General features: G+C 42.7%; 1 protein-coding gene across 1 annotated transcript in view; it reads left to right on the top strand.

Annotated features, from left to right (window-relative positions):
- Nucleotides 1-15408: 15408 nt before the first annotated feature.
- The window catches only part of cgref1 (cell growth regulator with EF-hand domain 1), a 31959-nt gene continuing 26634 nt past the window's right edge, over nucleotides 15409-20733 (top strand). Inside the window, exon 1 of the mRNA XM_034187731.1 lies at nucleotides 15409-15658. Coding sequence (XP_034043622.1) covers nucleotides 15649-15658 — 10 coding nt within the window. The 5' untranslated portion in view covers nucleotides 15409-15648. The remainder of the gene's footprint in view (nucleotides 15659-20733) is intronic.

Raw genomic sequence — 20733 nt, forward strand, 5'->3', positions numbered from 1 at the left:
CTCACATCAATTTTGTGGGTGTTTTTCAAATGAAACTCATTACCATTATATATACACACGTATGCTCACAGATCCAAGGCAGCAACTCACGTTAACAATAACAGACTAATTAGAGTGTAATATCCATTCCTGTCAGTAAGTGTCATTATGCTTGTGTAGCTGTGAAACACTGTGTCCTGGGTACAGGATGTTACATCCAGAACTGTAGGTGGTGCTCCAGTCTGCAACACAATTACGCTTTGTGGTTTGGTGCTGGGATTGGAACTCTGGCCACAGTAAAATACCTCGCAATGCACTGGAAAAGACTGTTTCTGCACTCACTGGGAATAACACTACTGCTGCCTTCCATCAAAAGATGTCACATGCCATGATTGGCATAGGGAAAAAAGTAGTCTGGGAAGCATATAAATCTGAGCATTCATGTTAAACTTGCTCTTGCAGATTAGCCTGGCCTCTTCACCATCCCTATCCCAAAGAAAAACACCACTAAAGTCCTGAACAACCTCAGGCCCATGGCACTCTGCTCCCTCGTGATAAAAGCCCTGAAGAATCATTAAAACATTTCATGTTATGGGGCACTTTAAAAGCCTATTTAAGAAGACAAATAATCCCCTCTACAAAAGGACTTAAAAAAAATTATTCTCAGCAGAAATGGATGACTTGGAAAAAGAAATTCATAGGCTCGAAAAAGACTTTCAACAATATAGGGATGAGAAGATATGTAGCTTACTGGTTAGTAAAAAACTTAAGTATAATGCACATACAGGGCTGAGAAAAATATTTTGAGAGTAAAGCAAAGGTATTATGAGCTGGGGAGAAGGCTCATAATGTCTTATCCTGGCAGTTAAAGAAAGAAAAGAGCTCAAGAACAATTAATGAAATTAAAAAGGAACGTGGATGTATTGCACGGAACCCAAAAGAAATTAATGAAACATTCAAATACTTTTATGCTAATTTATATGAATCCAAATCACTAGAAGATCAGACCACAATAGATACATTTCTATCTGATACTGAGATGCCCAAACTGAGTCTGGAGGACCAGAGCGATCTAGATCTCCCATTTAATGCAAAAGAAATCAAAAAGGCTTTAGCTTTGCTACAATCTAATAAATCACTGGGGGAGGATGGGTTCCACCCCTGAATTTTACAAGGAATTTAAGGATCTGCTTCTGCCTCTCTTTATGGAAGCAATTAATTTAGCCTCTAAAACAAAAAGCCTCCCTGACTCATTTTCAGTGGTTATAATTACAGTGATCCATAAAAAAAAAAACCAAAGACCTCCTAAAATGTTCCTCTTTTTGAGCAATCTCACTTTTGAACACAGACTATAAATTGATTTCCAAAGCATTAGCAAACAGGTTGAGTAAATACTTACCTAAATTGATAAACTCTGATCAGGTTGATTTTATTCAGAGGAGACCGTGGGCTAATAACTTGTGTAAGTTATTAAATATTCATGTGGCGACCTCCAGTCCTGAACCCATAGCCATTACTTTAGATGCTGAAAAGGCATTATAGGCTTGAATGGCCATATTTATTCAAGGTGTTGTCTAAATTTGGATTTGATCATTATTTATTATTAATTAGGTTAAAGCGCTTTATAAGAAACCACAAGCCAAAATTATCACCAATGGACAAATGTCCACTGCTTAACCCCTAAGCAGGTCCAGCAGACAAGGCTGCCCTCTGTCCCCTGGGCTCTTGGTTCTGGCCATCGAGCCTCTGGCTGAGATGGTTAGACAGGATTCAAATATAAAGTGTTATGTTTCAGACGCGGTCGGAGCACCGACCCAGCGTTTGAAAGGACCCAGCATAAAATAAGCAGAGCACGGTTCAAAGGATAACAGAATTTAATAAACATAACAGTGAGTGATGCTAAACAACTAAAAAGTCCGCGGTCTGGTGAGGTGGAAACACGGCGCGCTCTCAACAGCGCAAACGGTCCGGAGCCACAGAAGTTCGGACCCAGGGACCCCGCCGACACCCCCCAGGTGGCCGCGACAAACCGAGTCTGTGAAGAAAGAAAACATGGAGGTGAGTCCAACTCCACACAGAGAGACACAACTCAAAGGTGCACGCAATCAGCAAACACTTCCTGGCTTAAATCTATACATCAGCTTCTCACCCTGCAGGCACGGAACAACTCAGTTCAAATCTCCACTGCAGCAGAAGCTGATTAGACAATTAGCATAATGTGACAGCTCACTAACACAAGGTGTGAGGGACACCAAATCCACTGTCATTACTTCATAAAAGTCACCAAAACCAAATTACCTCAGGAAGTGTGCTGAAGAGCGTGAGACCCCACCCAATCCTCCTTCACAGACTGTGGCGTCAAACCTGGAGCGGTTTCTGCGTCCGTAATGGTGAGATTGTTCTCCTGACGTCGATCTCACACGTCTGCTCACAAGGTCGAGTCTCTGGCAATCACACACTGTGCAGTCAAGGTTTAAATGCAACAATCTCTGATCAAGACAGAACACACCACAGCTGTGAGTCCTGATGACCTGCATGTGAAAACAAGCCTCAGGTGTTCAGGGTGAGGTCCTAATGCTCAGCCACTCAGTCCTGAATGCATACCACCTAGTGGGAGAAACAGAAAACAAAAAACAAGCCAGCCAAACACCCCAGCCCACAACAATAAAGGGTGTAACAGTGGGTCAGACGACACACAAAATCAGTCATCTGGCAGACGACATAAATCTTCTTGAATCCCTTGTTAAATTACAGTCCGTGCTACATGCTATGGATCTGTCTTGGGATATAAGGTAAACTATGATAAAAGTGAAATTCTTCTGCTTTCAAACTTTCATGATGAGGACAATCAGCAAAAGAGCCCATTTAAATGGTCACCAACTGGGAGAAGATATCTTGGAATTATGGTGGATAATAATTTTAAGAACCTATACAAACTTAATTATGCAACGCTAGTTAACCAAATTATAGAGGATTTACAGAAATTGGCAAAATTACCTATTACTTTGATTGTCCATATAAACTGTATTAAAATGAATATATTACCAAGGTTACAGTACCTTTTTCAGTCTTTGCCAGTTCCAGTGCCACTCAGTTTTTTTTTGTTTGTTTTTTTTTTAAACCTTAATAAACACATTAGACAATTTATATGGAATGGGAAAATCCAAGGGTCTCAACAGAAAAATTTACATGGGATTATAAACTGGGGGGTTTTAGACTGCCTAATCTTGAAAAGCATTACTTGGCTGCCCAAATGCGCCTTGCCTCTTTTCTTTTTGAAAAAGAAAATGTTCCACTTTGGGTTTTAATTGGAATGTATCCACTTCAAGAAAATGTCCCTGCAGACATCGTGTACAAATGGATGCCTATGACCATTTCCAGGAAAACTGACAACCCTGTTCTTATACATATGATAAAAATTTGGTATGAGGTTCGCAAAAGTGTTGGACTAAAAACAATTTTTCACCAAAAACACCTTTGAAAAACAACAAACTCAAACCCATGTGACTGGATAATACGACTTTGGACCTGTGGCAACAGAAAGGGATTTGTCATCTGGAGGACTGCTACGAGAACGGATCATTGATGTCTTTTGAAGACCTGAGGAGGAAGTATGATCTGTCCAGCAGAAACATTTTTTGTTATTTACAGTTAAGATCCTTTCTTTGATTTGCTCTGGGACCCAACCTGCGCTCAGTGATCGAGAGGGAAACATACCTCGCCTTATTTCAAAACTATATTCTCTCTTGATGGCTGATGCTCCAAAGCCTGGATTACATAAATCAAGAGAGAGGTGGGAGTCGGACTTAGGTGTGACAATTAGTACAGAACTATGATCCGAACTATGTCAAAATAGTCAAACTGCTACTATTAACTCTAGATACAGACTGACCCATTATAATTTTTGTACACCAAACATATATTACACCTCAGAAATTACACAAATATGAACCTGAGACATCTAGTCTGTTCTTGAGATGCGGTGTGGAAGAAGGCTCATTCCTGCACTGCACATGGTTATGCACAAAACTTATTAAATTTTGGTGTGCTTTCATTTCACATTAGATCCTCAAATCTGTCTTACAGCCATTGATGCACAATTAAGAAGGAACCAAAAGAAATTTCTTACATTGGCCTTGTGCATTGCCAGGAAGTACATATAGGCTCCTCATGGAAGTCTGACTCCCACCTCTCTATATCACAATGGGTTTTGGAAATAAACAGTTGTATTCCATTAGAGAAGATCACATACACACTCAGAAATGATTATAAGACCTTTGAAGAGATTTGGCAGCCCTATCTGGATTATATAGACACCCTGCCAGCTTCTATAGTGGACAGCACCTAGACGGGTTATTACAATGAGCCTTTGGTCATTAATATTATATATGTATGTGTATGTATATATGTATATACGAGGTCTATTAGAAAAGTATCCGACCTTATTATTTTTTTCAAAAACCATATGGATTTGAATCACGTGTGATTACATCAGACATGCTTGAACCCTCGTGGGCATGCGAGAGTTTTTTCACCCCTGTCGGTTACGTCATTCTCCTGTGGGCAGTCTTTGAGTGAGGAGTCGTCCACCCGCTCGTCGATTTTTTTCATTGTTTAGGAATGGCTCAGAGACTGTTGCTTTGTTTGATAAAATTTTTTTCAAAACTGTAAAGCACAACTGAGTGGACACCATTCAATAAATTCAGCTGGTTTTCGGTAAAAATTTTAACGGCTGATGAGAGATTTTGGTCTGGTAGTGTCGCTTTAAGGACGGTCCACGGCGCCTGACGGCGATCTGCGCTTCGAGGCGGCAGCGTCTCGCCGTTTCAAGTTGAAAACTTCCACATTTCAGGCTCTGTTGACGCAGTAAGTCGTCAGAGAACAGAGAACTTTCAGAAGAAGTCGGCATGAGGAGTTTATTCGGACATTCCATTGTTAACGGTCATTTTGTAATGAAAGAACGTGCGGGCAGAGTCGCATGTTGGGCTGGACCCGACCGCGGGGGGTCGCGGCAGGAAAAACATCTCCGTTGGAAATCTTAACGGGCAAGTTGGAACATGCCCAAGCTGTTAAACAATTTCTCAGTTACTCACTTGTTGAAAGCCATTAAAAGCCGCCTGAATTCTACAAATGGTTTTCAACAAAGAGGTGTTTTTCCTGTCACGGCGCACACAGATTTGCCGAGTCGTCACGGAAACGACTCGGCGAATTTGCGCGTACGTCTTTCATTAAAAAAATGTCCTTAAACAGTGGAATGTCCGCATAAATTCCTCATGCCGGCCTCTTCTGAATCTTCTCTGTTCTCTCACGATGTCCTGGGTGAATTAAGCCTTAAATTAGGATGTTTTCAGCTCGAAACAGGCCGACGACAGCGCCTGGAAGCGCTGCACGACGTCCCGCTCCGTGGGAAGTCCTTACACCGACAGAAACACCCCATAATCTCTCATCAGCCGTTAAACTTTTCACAGAAAACCAGCTTAATTTCTCGAATAGTGTCCACTCGGATATTCCTCACAGGTCCAGAAAAAATTTTGATAAAGCAACGCGCGCCGTCTCGAGCAGCGTGTGAAACAAAGGAATTCAGCCGAGAGGGCGGGACCACATCTCACTCAAGGCCTGCCCACAGGGAAATGACGTCACCGACACGCGTGAAAAAACTCACGCATGCGCACGAGGGTTCAAGCATGATTGGTGTAATCGCATGTCATTCAAATCCATATAGTTAAAAAAATAAATAAAAGGGTCGGTTTATTATCTAAGAGACCTCGTATATATATATATATATATATATATATATATATATATATATATATATATATATATATATATTTATATATATATATATATATATATTTATATATATATATATATATATATATATATGTGACGGGTCATGGCACCACTGTAGTGGCTGCACTCTGTGTTGTGTTGTTATGACTCCGCCCATTTGCTCCTCTCGGGATGCGAGCTCACGATCTCCGGCATGGGAGTCGGACTCTCTATCCAGAAGGATAAAACCTAGGGCTCTGGCCTTGTGACCAGAGAATCCTTTTGAGCTGTTGGGAGTGAGGTTTACTACATATGCACAGCGACACCTGCTGGCCTCCGTTACACACACACACACACACACACACACACACACACACACACACACACACACACACACACACACACACACACACACACACACACACACACACACACACACACACACACACACAAATATACATATATGATATATATGATTTTCTTTTGCCTTGCCTCTTCTTTTATGTTGTTTTTAGTTTGTCTATGAGTGAGTTTGGGAAGGGCCTAGGACTATGTTTTCCTTTTTTTATCTCCTTTTTCATTTTTGCAAGTTCATATTCTGAAAACAAAAATAAAATATTAAAATAAAGAATAATTAAAACACACTGTTATCAGGATTTGGACCCTCTTTAATTTGCGTATCATAGACAGAGGCCTTGTCACCAATCATGTTTGTGATATTCATGGACAGGATATCGAGGCATAGTCGGGGAGAGGGTCTTCAGTTTGGTGGGCTCAGGGTCTTATTTTTGCTTTTTGCAGATGATGTGGTCCTGTTGGCTTCATCAGCCTGTGACCTCCAACACTCACTGGATTGGTTCGCAGCCGAGTGTGAAGCGGCTGGGGTGAGGATCAGCACCTCTAAATCTGAGGTCATGGTTCTCAGCAGGAAACCCAATACGGTCTTGCCCTAAGTGAAGGAGTTCCAGTACCTCGGGGTCTTGTTCATGAGTGAGGGGACAATGGAGCGTGAGATTGGCCGGACAGTTGGCGCAGCAGGGGCGGTATTGCATTCACTCTAACGTACTGTTGTGACAAAAAGGGAGCTGAGCCAAAAGGCGAAGCTCTCGATCTACTGGTCAATCCTCATTCCTACTCTCACCTATGGTCATGAGGGTTGGGTCATGACCGAAAGAACTAGATCGCGGGTACACGTGGCCAAAATGGGCTTCCTTAGGAGGGTGGCTGATGTCTCCCTTAGAGATAGGGTGAGAAGTTTGGTCATCCGTGGGGAGCTCAGAGTAGGGCCGCTGCTCCTTCGCATTGAAAGGAGCCATCTGAGGTGGTTCAGGCATCTGGTAAGGATGCCTCCTGGACGCCTCCCCAGTCAGAGGTGGTCAATGTGGCCCGTGAAAGGGAAGTCTGGGATCCCCTGCTACAGCTGTTGCCCCCACGACCCGATCCTGGATAAGCGGTTGAAGATGAGTGATGAGTGTAGACAGAGGTGTATATAAAGCAAAATGCTTCATAATAGACACTGAACATAAACACTTGGAACAGCCAGACTCCTATTTGCAGAGTTCTCCTTTGCATTCATCATCACACAACCTCACATCCTGGCTGATAAACTCATCACCTGTTTTTAAACTGGGTGATCAGCTGCTCCTGTGGATCCTAGACTTTCTCTCCAACAGTACCTTCCAAGAAAGCTCAGTTCCTTTGGGGTCAGCAAAAACATCCTCCTCATGGTCTACTATTCCTTCACTGAGAGCATCATCACCTTCTCCATCACTTGCTGGTTTCTTTCCATTAATTTGACACTGAAACAGGAAATGCCAAATGTTGAGTCAACATTGAATCAGTAAATGCTCCCCAGAAGCATTTACTGAAAGAAAAAAAGTCTGAAGGACCTAAATGAGATGGTAAGGACTTTCCAGGCATGAGAGATGCAAATAAAGAGAAATGCTTAAAATGGTGGCGGTGGGGGATGTTAAGAGTGCCATAGTTGAGAGGTCTGGGAGGAATCGTGGGGGGCTTGTGGCCCTGTGATAGACTGGCCTCCTGCCCAGGGTGTACCCCACCTCTCGCCCTGTGGTTGCTGGAATACGCTCCAGCCCCCTGGCCCTTAATTGGAGTAAGTGGATATAGAGAATGAATGAGTGAATAAATAAAAAATTTAAATTTTCTACACAAGAGGAAGACTAGTAGTGATAGAAGTAAAGAAATTAAGTTTCATCTGAGATCATTGTTACATTGTTTGGTGCATGTGCACTGAGTACTCAAATCACTCATGTGGAACACCATGAGGACCAAAGCATTTTAATGCAGACATGCATGCTTCACATAATTACATGAACGTGGCTAAATCTGTAGATAACACTGAGTCAAATTTCTGTAACTTGCCCAAAGAAGGGTAGACAAAATCCCTTAAACATGTCCCAGATGTGACAATCAGAACATCCATCCATCCATCTTCTACCGCTTAGTCCAATTAAGGGTCGCGGGGGGCTGGAGCCTATCCCAGCAGTCACAGAGCGCGAGGCGGGGTACACCCAGGACAGGACGCTAGTCTGTCGCAGGGCCACAAATACACAAACACACCCACACACACACCTACGGACAATTTTAAAGATTCCAATCCACCTAACCCGCATGTCTTTGGATGTGGGAGGAAACCGGAGCACCCAGAGGAAACCCACGCAAACACAGGGAACATGCAAACTCCACACAGAAAGGCCACGGGAATTGAACCCACAACCTTCTCGCTGTGAGGCAACAGTGCTAACCACTAAGCCACCGTGCTGCCCCACAATCAGAACAATAAGACAATATTTAGTTTTAATTTAATGAAGTTAGTCCCATTGAGGTCAAGATCTCTTTTGCAAGGGAGACTTGGACAGTTATAAAGTTTCCAATTCACCTAACCTTCATGTCTTTAAAAGTGGGGGGAAACCGGAGCACCCAGAGGAAACCCACACAAACACGGAGAGAACATGGAAACGCCACAGAGAAAGGCCACATTTCATTTATACACACTGATATTTGAGAAGTGAAATGAAGTTTCTAGGGGGGTTGTGTGACCGCGGGGAACATGCATTTTTTTCCCGTACTAGGAAAAAAAATGTAATTGCACATCCACTACAGTAGGTGTCAGTGGCCCTCTAGCATAATGGAACGCAGCTCTTTGTTGGGTTTTTTTGTCGCACTATGGTGGGAGACGAGGAAAGACCGCTGTGTCTTAAAATGTTGGCTGCGGACAGTATGAAGCCAAATAAATTAAGGTGTCACTTAAACACATTACACCCCAATCACGCAGATAAGTTTTTTTTTTCAGCGAAAACATGCAGAATATTGCCAGCAATCATCCCGCTTTGTCAATGCTCCTTCAGTAAACCATCGAGCAGTGTTAGCATCATAGCCCCATCGCACCACAACAGAGGAACTGAGCAGCAGTAGACATGGTCTCTGTCATGCTGGATGACGCAAGTGTTGCAAAAATAAAAGCAATTAAAAAAATAAAAATCACAAAAATAATCATAAAAAATCAGCACAAATTGTTTTATTCATTTTTGTTTTGTCTATTAAATTTAAGGATTTATTTTTTTATTTCAAGCAAAGTGATGCATTTTTTTTGTGTTACAGACTAAAAAACAATATTAATAAAGTTATTCTTTGCTGTAAGTTGATCTAAAGTTCTTTGTTTTTTGTTTTCTTTAATGTTAATAAAGATACAATGTTATGCAGAGGTGTACTTATAACAATTTTATGGACAAATGATCCTATTTATAGTCACAGCGAAGAGTGGGGCGGGAGAGCGTGAAATATTTTCTTCTTCCTAGGGAGGAAGAAGAATGTTCATGAATCAGTGACAAAGTTGAAGTTGCACCGGGGCTGGCTCTTTCAACAAGTCAACGACCTTAAACACTGCTCAAAATCTACTAAGGCATTCATGCAGAGGAACAAGTACAACATTCTTGAATGGCCAACTCAGTCCCCAGACCTGAATATTATTGAAAATCTGTGGTGTGATTTTAAGTGGGCTGTCCATGCTCGGAAACCAACAAACCTGAGATGTTTTGTAAAGAAGAATGGTCCAAAATACCTTCAACCAGAATCCAGACCCTCATTGGAAGCTATAGGAAGCGTTTAGAGGCTGTTATTTCTGCAAAAGGGGGATCTACTAAATATTGATGTATTTTTTCTGTTGAGGTGCCCAAATTTATGCACCTGCCTAATTTTGTTTAAAGAATTATTGTACACTTTCTGTAAACCCTATAAACTTCATTTCACTTCTCAAATATCACTGTGTTTGTCTGCTATATGATATATTTAACTGAAATTGCTGATCCAAACAACCAATGATTTATAAAGGAAAAACATGGAAATCATCAGGGGTGCCAAGACTTTTACATACAACTGTAAGGGCCGTTTCACACATAGTGTGAAGTTTGGACAAAGTGCACACTTAATGCGCATGACGCAGGAATAGTGTGCAAACCATGTAATGTCGTACTTGTCGCCAATGCGTCATACACCTGTTGCTACTATTTTCACACAACTGTTGCCAAGTGTTGCCATGGGACAATAAATTAGCCTTTAACTATCACTTTTGTGGTTCTCTGCATTAGGGACCTCTGTCTAAACTGTTGGAATATTGTTCGACCATAGTAGTATTCATTTCATCAGCAGAAAGAAAAACAACAACAAAAAAAAATTAAAAAAATGCTTGTCAAAGTCAGTTTTCATGGAATTCAAAAAAGACCACAACTAAATAATACTAATAAAAAAAAACCTCATCCCTTTCAACAAAAACTAAATCAAAATTCGAAGCAGTTTACATCACAGAATTAAAACATGAGTTACAGACAAAGAATTATGACTGCTGAGAGATGGGGTGTTTGCTGTCCTGTAGCCCCACCCTGCACAAACAGATAATTTGACTGAAGTCTTCAACTCACAATAACGACAGACTTTTTCTGTGTGCACTAAAAACAAACCAGAGTGCAAAATATGTAAAAATAAATAAATAAATATAAATATAATAATAATTATAATAATAATAATAATAATAACTGGGAAAAGACCATGAACCTCAAGTAGCATTTGCAGCGTTATCACATTGAAACCTATAGAAAGGTGGTTAACAGAACTGTGTGGACCACAGAAGCAAAAAAAAAAAAAAAAGAAAAAAAAGAAAAGAAGCACCGAGCGGCTGGTTTCAGCTCTGCTAATCAGAATCCAAATGACATCATTTAATGTACCAAATCTGATTCTGATTGGTACATTAAATAAAATTGATTGAGAATTGATTGAGGTCATCACAGACCTGAATAATGAAATGCTGTGATGATTCTTTTAAAGCGCCAGTCGACCGCAATCAGGTGAGACTGAGATCACACCTGATCAAAAGGGCCCGCTATCATTTGTGAAATGCGTCCACCACCAGGACCTCCACACCCTGTAGCTGACTGCATCTTGGAGAGTGATGCAGACTCCCTTCTGTATGCAGGGATTCCGCTCAGAATTTCAAACACTTCACCATCAATGCCGGTTGTGGCCCAAATTCTAATTACTTTGATGAAACTAAGACAAAACTTTGTCATGGCTGATTTGGCACACCGATTTAAAACATCACAAGGTCAGGTCAGCTGCACAGTAGGACTGTGGGTAGACATTATGTGTGAACACATGAAGGATATCACTGTGTGGTTGCCAAGGTTGGCTAGGATTACTTTGAAATGTAATCCAAAAGTAATCAGATTACAAGTAATCCAAATGTATGTACATACATACATGTAATCCACATGTATTCTTTCAAAGTAATCTTACCGAACCTTGGTGGTTGCCTTGTGAAACAATCAAAGGAACATTTCCAAAAGCTTTTAAAGAGCACATTGCTAATAAAACCTATGCAATCGACTACACAGAGACACTTTTCAAAAAGCAAAAAGCCTGGATTCAAGAAGTGAGTCATATAGTCAATATTATGCTGCAAATTCACAAGTAAGTATTAGTGGCTCTTTCCCCCTCTGGAATAATCATGTTTCTTTCTGACGTTTATGATGGAAAATGTGACAAGTACATAACGCAGATGTTTTTTTTTTTGTTGTTGTTGTTTTGGGAACATATATTGCAAATATATTGGAAACACTGGTTTCCTTGTAACAACAACAACAACAAAATAAACAACTGAAAGTGTCTTATTTCCATTGTTCTTTATTTTCCTTCACACAGTGCTCTTTTGTTGTCTGTAACACACAGTACTGTATTTTTAAGAGATTCAGGTATATGGGGCAGAGCAAAACCTTATTTGCAACAAATTCATCTACTATTGTTAGAAGCAGGTGAGAAAAGTAGAAATTCTGGAGGTGTTTCATGTGCCTGTAAAGACTTTGTCAAATCAAATGTCCAACTGTAGGTGTCCAGATAACCAGCTGCAGGCACATCACTGTCAATTAGACCTAGAGGGAAGTCAAAATATGGCTTAGAATTTATTTTAATGAATGCTCACATGTATTTTGTCACATTAATTCATGCATTATTATTTAGAAAATGTACCCACCTGGTGATCTGCCTTGACCTACGCTGCATGAACACCTGCTGTTTGTATTTCACCTGATGCTGAAACTAAAACCCAGACTCAGTGATGTGAGATTTTAAGGCTCCTGCAGGGCTCTACATCTGCCTTAAGGTAAAAAAAAAAGTTATGTCCCAAGATCTCTTTTAGCAGAACGGGAATGACCTTACTACTGCGCAGGTCCTGATATGCCTCAGAGCTTTTCAGATTGTTCATTCCCTCCCGTCCAAAGTGAGAGCTAGGGCTAAAAATGCTACCGTATGTTATCTTAGGCCACTTCTTCATGTCATTTTCACACCTCTCTATATTTGTAGACAGAGGGGTTGTTAATGTTGAGTCATTTGAGCTGTGACAGCTGTTGTTTACAACCCCAATTCCAATGAAGTTGGGACGTTGTGTAAAATATAAATAAAAACAGAATACAATGATTTGCAAATCCTCTTGAACCTATATTTAACTGAATACACCACAAAGACAAGATATTTAATGTTCATACTGATAAACTTTATTGTTTTTGTGCAAATATTTGCTCATTTTCAAACAGATGCCTCCAACATGTTTCAAAAAAAGCTGGGACAGTGGTATGTTTACCACTGTGTTACATCACCTTTCCTTTTAACAACACTCAATAAGCGTTTGGGAACTGAGGACACTAATTGTTGAAGCTTTGCAGGTGGAATTCTTTCCCATTCTTGCTTGATGTAAGACTTCAGTTGTTCAACAGTCTGGGGTCTCCGTTGTCGTATTTTGCGCTTCATAATGCGCCACACATTTTCAATGGGTGACAGGTCTGGACTGCAGGCAGGCCAGTCTAGTAGCTGCACTCTTTTACTACAAAGCCACGCTGTTATAACACGTGCAGAATGTGGCTTGGCATTGTCTTGCTGAAATAAGCAGGGACATCCCTGAAAAAGACGTTGCTTGGATGGCAGCATGTGTTGCTCCAAAACCTGGATGTACCTTTCAGCATTGATGGTGCCATCACAAATGTGTAAGTTGCCCATGCCATGGACACTAACACACCCCCATACCATCACAGATGCTGGCTTTTGAACTTTGCACTGGTAACAATCTGGATGGTCTTTTTCTTCTTTTGTCTGGAGGACACGATGTCCACAATTTCCAAAAACAATTTGAAATGTGGACTCATCAGACCACAGCACACTTTTCCACTTTGCGTCTGTCCATTTCAAATGAGCTCAGAGAAGACGGCGGCATTTCTGGATGTTGATGTATGGCTTTCGCTTTGCATGGTAGAGATTTAACTTGCACTTGTAGATGCAGTGACAAATGTGTTAACTGACAATAGTTTTCTGAAGTGTTCCTGAGGCCACTAAGATCCTTTACACAATGATGTTGGTTTTAATGCAGTGCCGCCTGAGGGATCAAAGGTCACGGGCATTCAATGTTGGTTTTTGGCCTTGTCACTTACGTGTAGAAAGTTCTCCAGATTCTCTGAATCTTCTGATTATATTATGGACTGTAGATGATGGAATCCCTAAATTCCTTGCAATTGAACATTGAGAAACATGGTTCTTAAACTGTTGTATTTTTTTCACGCAGTTGTTCACAAAGTGGTGATCCTTGCCCCATCTTTGCTTGTGAATGGCTGAGCCTTTTGGGGATGCTCCTTTTATGCCCAGTCATGACACTCACCTGTTTCCAATTAACCTGTTCACCTTTGAAATGTTCCAAACAGGTGTTCTTTGAGCATTCATCAACTTTCCCTGTCTTTTGTTACCCCTGTCAAAGCTTTTTTGAAATGTGTTGCAGACATCCATTTTAAAATGAGCAAATATTTACACAAAAACAAAAAAGTCTATCAGTTTCAATTAATTAATTTCAATTGTCTTTGTGGTGTATTCAGTTGAATATAGGTTGAAGAGGATTTGCAAATCACTGTATTCTGTTTTTATTTACATTTCACACAATGTCCCACTTTCATTGGAATTGGGTTGTAATAAACCAAGCCCAGTCTCACGGTTTTTTTTCGTCCTCCCGTCACAAAATGAGTCAAATACATTTATTTACATTTATATAAGCTTTGAGGGATTAGGTCAAAACTACTTCATGGATTCTCAAATGGAAACTAATCTAAATTAATCCTAATCTTTCAAAAAAAAAAAAAAAAAAAAAACAGGCTCAAACTAATAATGAAATACTGTAATATGAGAAAAACTTTTCATCAGAAAACTTAAACTGCATCTCCATTTGGGTGCCAAAATTACCAGTGAGGAAACAAAGTTGGTGAGAACATGTTCTAGTATGCAAAAGACCAATAAACAGAAGCTGTTGTATTGTGCACAAAGCCACCTTTTATCAGTGGCGGCGCCAAGGGGGGGAGCCCACCCAATACTGAGCCACGCCCCCCCAGCCCCCCCAATAATTCTACCAATAATGTGAATAGTGACTGACATATTTGTGGATCTCAACTGCAGTTTTGCACTGAGAATGTCTCAATATTGCGTAACTGAGCAAAGTGATGAATGTGTGTGTTCGGTGACCCACCAATGCTGAATCACCCTTCACAAACAGAATTTTCAGTTTTGCAAATAAACATTTATTTGAAAAAACTCACACACGTTACAAATCAGAAATCTGTTTGTGAATCACAAAGCACGTGTAAAAATCAAAGGATATTTGTAAATCACCCTCTGTGCATTTGCAAAAATTTAGGTTTCCTAAACATTTATTACGGCCACTCTTAAAACTTCACTTATTTTTATTTGTACCTATGTGCAAGTTTACTGAACTTCCAATCATTCTAAGTGATGTGTGTGTGTGCATTGATACCACATTTTAGAGGAGCACAGGTGACTAAAACATATACCTTGGTATTTATAAAGTAAATTACTATAAATTGTTCATTTTGACATTTTGTGAAGCCCTTCCAAATTTTACCCCAGCTCCCCCTCAGCCCCCCCAACAAAAATTTCCTGGCGCCGCCACTGCCTTTCATCCAAAAGCAAGAGTCTGCACGACCACAGAATTCAAACAGTTTGTATGTACAGTTTGCAATACGCTTCCGTATGTATGTATCCGTGGTAAAAATAAATAAATAAATAAATAAAAAAAATGTATCCATGGTTACAGCTTCCGCGGTGCAGTACGTCGTCGATGAGGACGTGGCGAGGAGGAAAACGCGGAGACAGAAACATGACGCGGCAGCGGATCCGCTGCTCCACGTGGACTGTCATGACAAAAACACTCCGGTCTCGTGGCAGACAGAGCGCGCGCACGTGGCCGCCGTTGCGCAGTGCAGTCTGTGGCGCGAGCAGGGCGGATGTTCTGCGCTTTTACGGACACAAACCGAACCGAAGCTCTATTTTGTCCGCGTGTCAGATATGCAGACAGGTAGGCAGCACAATTCTCCGTCACACCGTCGAATGTTTCTGCGTGGCTCCAGTTACAGCCAACATACGTTTGTTTTTTTTCTACCCAGAGACAGAATGTTTATTGCTTTTGTGCTTGTTGATTTGTAACGGTCTGTGAGGTTTTAAGTGAACCCGTGTGCAATAAACATTAAAAATAAAAACAAGACGGGAGCCTTTAAAATTCAGTTTCAGGTTATTTAAAAGCAATCTACATTGCAAAAATGTAATTATAAGGATTGTTTCTTGTTTATTTTTATTTAGAATTTTGCTGTATTTTAAATATACATAAAATCTTAAAATTACAAAAATACACATCAATATCTTTGTCTAATGTAAAATAACATGAAAAAACTAAACTAATCAGAAACGGTCTGAGAAATTATATCAATTTGGCTAATTTAATTTTTGTGGGAGGTGCTGCGGGAGTTTGGAGTGGGGAGTGGGGGATTCCCATCTCAAAGCCACCCAATCTCTGTACTCATGAGCAAGAGCTGTGTTCGGGTTCTCAGCAGTAAGGCGGACTTGTTTCGGGTTGGGGTTGGCCTCCTGTGTGTGATGTTTATGGACAGAATATCGAAGTATAGGAGGGTTTCCAGTTTGGTTGGCTCAGGGTCTCATCACTGCTTTTTGCAGATGATGTGGTCCTGTTGACTTCATCAGCCTGTGACCTCCAACACTCAGTGGATCAGTTCACAGCCAGGTGTGAATCGGCTGGGATGAGGATCAGCACCTCTAAATCTGAGGCCATGGTTCTCAGCAGGAAGCCGATGGATTGGCAAAAGAAATTCAATTACTGTGAGGGGACAGTGGAGTGTGAGATTGGCCGTCGAATCGGTGCAGCAGGGACAGTATTGCATTCTCTCTGCCGTACTGTTGTGACAAAAAGGGAGCTGAGCCAAAAGGCGAAGCTCTCGATCTACTGGTCAGTCTTCATTCCTACTCTCACCTATGGTCATGAGGGTTGGGTCATGACCAAAAGAACTAAATTACAAGTACAAACAGCCAAAATGGGCTTCCTCAGGAGGGTAGCTGGGGTCCCCTAGATAGGGTGAGAAGCTCAGTCATCTGTGAGGACCTCTGAGTAGAGCTGCTGCTCCTTCGCATTGAGGGGAGCCAGCTGAGGTGGTTCGGGCATCTGGTAAGGATGCCTCCTGGGCGCATGCCTAGGGAGGTGTTCCAGGCACATCCAGGACTAGGAAGACCCAGGACTAGGTGAAGAGATTATATTACACAATTACACAATTAACAGTGAAAAAGAAGTAATAGTTCTGTCATTTTACCTACAGTTTGATTAATTGACAGATCTTTGTCTTTCGGCTGCTCCTGTTAGAGGTCGCCACAGCAGATCAATCGTCCTCTGTAACTTCCTTTTTCACACCAACCACCTGCATGTCCTCCCTCACCACATCCATAAATCTCCTCTTTGATCTTCCTCTTCTCCTCCTCCTGAATGTTTTCATAACAAAAACATTGAATAAAAGCACTTTTATCAGTGTATGCTATCTATAAACACTGTTAAACTGTTAAAATACAGTTTGTTTCATAGACAGCAGACATCATTCCTGTAATTTGACAGATGGTGACTTTTACACTGTAAAAATGTCAATAGTGAAGTGCTGTAAAATTGTGACATAACTGTAAACATAAAAAAACAGTATTTATTTTACTATATACTATCTGTTAATTTTACAATAAGAAATAGTAAATCTGTAATACAAAAAAAAAACAATTCAGTACAGTTAAACATACAATATGATGTTTTTAAAAATGTAGGTTGACTTTAGTTTATACAGAAAAGGACTGTTACATTTTACATAAAAAATGTGTTAATATGAGGGGTTTTGAAAAATTTTAATAAAGACTTTAAACAAAAACCCTACAATTAATTATTCTGTATGTAGGGCCTAAATGCAGAATAATTAATTTGCCAGAACACCAAAGTTTGAATATACGATATTGAAGATACAAGAATTGTTGTGTGGGCCGCCACAAGAGGAGGTACTGCTGGCCCACCACCAGAGGGCGCCCTGCCTGAAGTGCGGGCTTCAGGCATGAGAGGGCGCTGCCGCCACGGACACTACATTATCTCACTCCATAAAGACCGGACGTCATCTCCACCTCGTTGCCGAGATATCATCTACCTGTGAAGGTAATATTCTCCCCTGTATCTAAAACTGTCATAGTCTGAACTCTTTTTGCAGCCGCTTTCCTGTGGTGTGCCTTATCTGCTGGATTGGCGTTTGGTGTGAACAGCGACGGCTTCGCTTCACACCCAAACCAGATAAGTGGTGTAACAGGAGCTGCACGAGTGTGTGATTAGAGGTGGAGGTGACTTTCCACCTTCTGACTGTTTTTGTTACTGGGTGTGTACACACCCACATCTCACTGTTTGTGCTCCTCACCAGCAGTACCAGATCCGACAGTCGGGGACGGTGATCACCTGGGAATTCGGGACTTGGCGGCTCCAGTATTCACCAGGTTCTGTGGCGGTGGAAATCGTGTGCTCCCGGCTCTTCTCAGGACAGACGTCTTCTATCCTCGAGCCTGCCCACACGTCACCTTGGTGTATTGACTGCTATCAGATTCTGTGATTGTCTGTATAATCGTTGTGCACATTCACAACATTAAATTGTTACCTTTTGGCTCATCTATTGACCGTTCATTTGCACCCCCTGTTGTGGGTCCATGTCACTACACTTTCCCCAACAGGATATCTCGGCCAACGTCATGGATCCCGAGGGGCGTCAACCATCTGTTGGACAGCCAATGGAAGAGCAGGGTGCACAGGCGTCGGCTGGAGGCGTGATTGGTGAGTTGCAGCACATCCTCACCGCCTTTACCGCTCGGATGGACCTGATGACCGAGCAAAACATCATCCTTAATCGCAGGATGGAGGCTCTCACCGCGGAGATGGAAGCGCGCGCTCAGGGCGCTGCTGCAGCTCCTCCTCCTGCCGACCCGGTGCCGAATACAGACATTCCACTGGTCATTCAACGACCCCCCCCCCCCCACCATCCCCTGAAGCATACATAAGCCCCCCAGAGCCGTACGGAGGTTGTGTGGAGAGGTGCGCTGACTTTCTTATGCAGTGTTCGCTCGTCTTTGCACAGCCTCCCGTGATGTACGCGTCTGATGCCAGCAAGGTGGCTTACGTGATTCATTTGCTTCGAGGCTACAGCGCTTTGGGAACAAAGTTCACGGCTCCTTGCCTCTTATACTGGGTTTGTGAGGGAGCTCAGAACTGTTTTTGATCACCCTAACAGAGGCGAAACCGCATCTACCGTGCTGCTGTCAATGAGACAGGGGCGCCGGAGCGCAGCCGAATATGCAGTCGACTTCCGCATCACGGCTGCGAGATCCAGCTGGAATATGACTGCGTTCCGCGCCGCCTTCATAAACGGACTGTCGTCGGTCCTGAAGGAGCACCTGGTGGCTAAGGAGGAACCGCGGGATTTGGCTGAGCTTATCGATTTGGTTATACGATTGGACAATCGGTTAGAAGAACGCCGACGGGAGCGAGGCGAAGGGCGTGGTCAGGCACAAGCCGTCCCTCTTCCTCCCGGGTCCGAAAGGGAGCCGTCTTCCCCACGCTCCACAGCCACAGCACTCCGTGTGGCTACAGCTACCCTGCTGACGATGCTAGGGACACGAGCAGGGCCACATTCAGACAGAGGAGGCTGGTCCGCGGGGAGTGCTTTATCTGCGGCTCGAGTGAGCATCAGCAGAGAGACTGCCTCAAACGGTCAAAACACAAACGCCCGCCCTTAGAGACTGGGCTGAGGGGGGGTCAAAACATTCACGTGGGTCATACACATCTTTCAACACGACTCCCAGTTACAATCCTGAGCACAGGGATTTAACCCTTCAAGCCCCAGCACTGGTGGACACAGGGTCAGAAGGGAATCTGCTGGATAGCAGATGGGCAAGGGAGGTAGGGCTCCCTCTGGTGGTGCTTTCTTCGCCAGTGAGGGTGCGAGCACTAGATGGCACTCTTCTCCCATTTATCACACACAAGACACTACCTGTAACCCTGGTAGTGTCTGGGAATCACTGGGAGGAGATTGAGTTTTTTGTAACGCCTTCTACCTCCCGCGTGATTTTGGGCTTCCCATGGATGATTAAACACAATCCCCGGATTGATTGGCCGTCTGGGGTTGTGGCTCAGTGGAGCGAAACCTGCCACCGGAATTGTTTAGGATCCTCGGTTCCTCCCGGTGTAAATGCTAATGAGGAGGTTAAAGTCCCTCCCAATCTGACGGTGGTGCCGGTGGAGTACCACGATCTTGCTGATGTCTTCAGCAAGGATCTGGCGCTCACCCTTCCCCCACACCATCCGTACGATTGTGCCATTGATTTGGTCCCGGGCGTTGAGTTCCTGTCCAGCAGGCTGTACAATCTCTCACGTCCTGAGCGCGAATCAATGGAGACCTACATCCGGGACTCATTAGCTGCCGGGTTGATCCGGAATTCCACCTCCCCGATGGGTGCAGATTTCTTTTTTGTGGGCAAGAAAGATGGTGGACTCCGTCCATGCATTGATTACAGGGGGCTGAACGACATAACGGTTCGTAATCGATACCCTTTACCCCTGTTGGATTCAGTGTTCACGCCCCTGCATGGAGCCCAAATTTTCACCAAACTGGACCTTAGGAATGCGTACCACCTGGTTCGGATCCGGAAGGGAGACGAATGGAAGACGGCATTCAACACCCCATTAGGTCATTTTGAGTACCTGGTCATGCCGTTCGGCCTCACTAACGCCCCCGCGACGTTCCAAGCATTGGTAAATGATGTCTTGCGGGACTTCCTGCACCGATTCGTCTTCGTATATCTGGATGACATACTCATCTTTTCCCCGGACCTTGAGACTCATGTCCAGCATGTACGTCAGGTCCTGCAGCGGTTGTTGGAGAACCGGCTGTTTGTGAAGGGCGAGAAGTGTGAGTTTCACCGCACCTCTGGGTTCATCATCTCCTCCAACTCCGTCACCCCTGATCCGGCTAAGGTTGCGGCGGTGAGAGATTGGCCCCAACCAACAAGCCATAGGAAGCTGCA

Source organism: Thalassophryne amazonica, chromosome 2, assembly GCF_902500255.1.
Source record: "Thalassophryne amazonica chromosome 2, fThaAma1.1, whole genome shotgun sequence".
NCBI lineage: Eukaryota > Metazoa > Chordata > Actinopteri > Batrachoidiformes > Batrachoididae > Thalassophryne > Thalassophryne amazonica.